This window comes from Enoplosus armatus, chromosome 14, assembly GCF_043641665.1.
Source record: "Enoplosus armatus isolate fEnoArm2 chromosome 14, fEnoArm2.hap1, whole genome shotgun sequence".
Taxonomy (NCBI): Eukaryota; Metazoa; Chordata; class Actinopteri; order Centrarchiformes; family Enoplosidae; genus Enoplosus; species Enoplosus armatus.
Window position 1 is genome coordinate 17,342,978 of NC_092193.1, and position 2,387 is coordinate 17,345,364.

At 40.6% G+C, this 2,387-nt stretch overlaps 1 protein-coding gene across 1 annotated transcript; it reads right to left on the minus strand.

The window, feature by feature from the left end:
- On the minus strand, window positions 1–1,019 carry LOC139296032 (regulator of G-protein signaling 21-like). Its single transcript, XM_070918291.1, has 4 exons — window positions 987–1,019; window positions 682–766; window positions 440–606; window positions 1–177 (listed from the first exon to the last, which is right to left on the minus strand). The coding sequence occupies exons 1-4, from the start codon at window positions 1,017–1,019 to the stop codon at window positions 1–3; spliced, it is 462 nt and encodes a 153-aa protein (XP_070774392.1).
- Between the last annotated feature and the right edge of the window lie 1,368 nt (window positions 1,020–2,387).

Consider the following 2,387-nt stretch of genomic DNA (forward strand, 5'->3'; position numbering starts at 1 on the left):
TCACCTTGAATCGGTTCTCCTCAGGAGTCCCTGATAGATGTCAGATTTTAGGAATCGCGGATAGCAATCCCTGGCCATCAGACTGTAGATGAGCTTCTGCGCTGTATCAAACGAAGTCAGGGTCGGCTGGGAGATGTTCTTTGTTATGTTTTCTCTGGTACCACAATCTATGTTGATCTGGAATAAAACAACATTGCCCGGGGCATCTTACGGCAACTCTTTTCATCATCATTCACTATAATGTTCTGGGACAGGGGAGCAACTTGTGTGCACTTAAAGTAAAGTTCTGCAGTCTTACCATCATAAACGCACAAGAACACAGCTTCATAGCGGTCACTATATCACTATGAGCCTACTAAATTCAGGTCACAATCAATGACCCTCTTGGTGCATATTTGCAATTTGAATTCCTGTCTGTTTTCAGCTTGCAGTCATTTACCTGTTTGGGCGCTTCTGTTTGGACAAACTCTGAGTAGATCCTGTTTGCAGAGGAGATCATCTCTGGGACCGTCTTGATCTTTTTGTAGTCCTCGCAGGCGAGCCAAAACAGTATGTTCTCCTCGCTGTACTCAGACTTCAGGAACTCCCGGAAAGCTATCTGTCCAGCTGGAAACCACAGATGACAGTAAGCAGGTGGCGAGTGTACAATCCAATATATGTGCAATCAGAAGAGACTCTCACCTTTACAACTAAGGACTTTGTCCACAGACTCACTCCAAGTCTCAACATCCTCCAGTGGATCCTTGGGAAAGCAACACAATCTACCCTTGAAAAGAGCATCAAGATCTATCACTAGCCCAGTTATCTGTGGATTCCACAGCACATACCACCTGCAAACCACACTGGCAGGCCACATTATTAATCATTTATAGTATGTGATGAGATGACTTGTAAACATGCTGTTTAATGCATTAAGCCCCAGACAGCAACCTCCCATCACCACAAGCCCCTTCAGAAATAAAGGCACAATGCAAAGTGAGACTTACAGTGAGAGAAAACCTCCTTGGTACTTTCCACATGGCTGCTGTAAGCTGTTGCCTGCTGAAAATGGTAAAGGCCCAATAATCAAATATGCAGTAACTCACTTTATCGCCATCTCCTCGTCCTCTACGAAGGGAGACAGAGATAAGATCCTGCCAGACTGAAGATGGAGTTGTGATTGTTTGGAAATGAGGGAGTCAAGTGACTGAGCAAATCTAAATGACCCCCACCCAACATGAGTGGAATATATGGAAATCTGTATGCAAAGTGTTGTTTTTGGGAGAGACAGGGCATCCTTCTATGTCTGCCGCACCCCAAGGAGAAGAGAGCTCGGCTGACCTCACCTGATGATCATCATTAAAGTGAATGTGACATTATGAGGGTGGCAGATAGTTTAGATCACTAAAGACTAAGTTCATTATTGAAACCAATACATTTTAGATACTTTCATCACTCTGTAAGAACTATAATCTAGTTTTTTAGTATATTAAAGTAGTCCAATCAGGAATATGGTAATAATAATGGCCTGCTGTGGTAGAGCACTATATGTCAAACAAGATTTAACTAAACCTGGTCAGGAAGCGTCAGGAAAGATCCTGACCATAAACAAATAGCCATAAGCAAATTCACTATTAAGGAAAAGGCTTGTCATCCTTCCATTTGCATATCTGCAGGGTTCCTTATTCATTATTGACAAAAAGCATAAACAAGCACTGATTTATTAATATGCCTCATACGACACCTTCAGTCAGTGTAGGTGATCACTGGCCCTCCAAACAGGAAGGAAGGTTGCGATGTGGACAGAAATGTTTGCACGTTCATAGATTAGTCAACCTCTGGTGCAAATGTGCACTGGCTTTGGAATACAGAAAAGTAAAAGTCTTGAAAAATCAACATTACTGCACACTATATCCAATAAATATGGATTTAATTACATTTAATGACGTAGTTTGGCTGACATGAGGTGTCCATGTTTGCTTGATTTTCAGGCACTTCTGTATTATAAAGAGCCAAGTCGGATAAATTGGACCTTTCAGAAAAGTCTGAGTTTCCCTGTTGTATTTTTGTAAGTATGACATGAATGTGGCATTAGGCGTAACATTGCTTTATGCTAAATGCTAACACTAGCATGCTAACATGCTCACAATGGCAATATCAACATGCTGATTTTTAGTTTAAAAGTTCCCCTTGTTCACCGTTTCAGTCTAATGTGTTAGCATTAGGTAATTAGCATTTGGTAATTAGTACTAAACAGAATCAGAATCAGAAATACTTTATTGATCCCCGGGGGGAAATTGTACAGTACCGGTGCTCCCATTCAAGAGTAAAAAGTAGCATAATTTAGAGCTAAAAGTATGTACAAAATATAAAAATAAGAAATAGAAAATAAAAAATATACACATTTA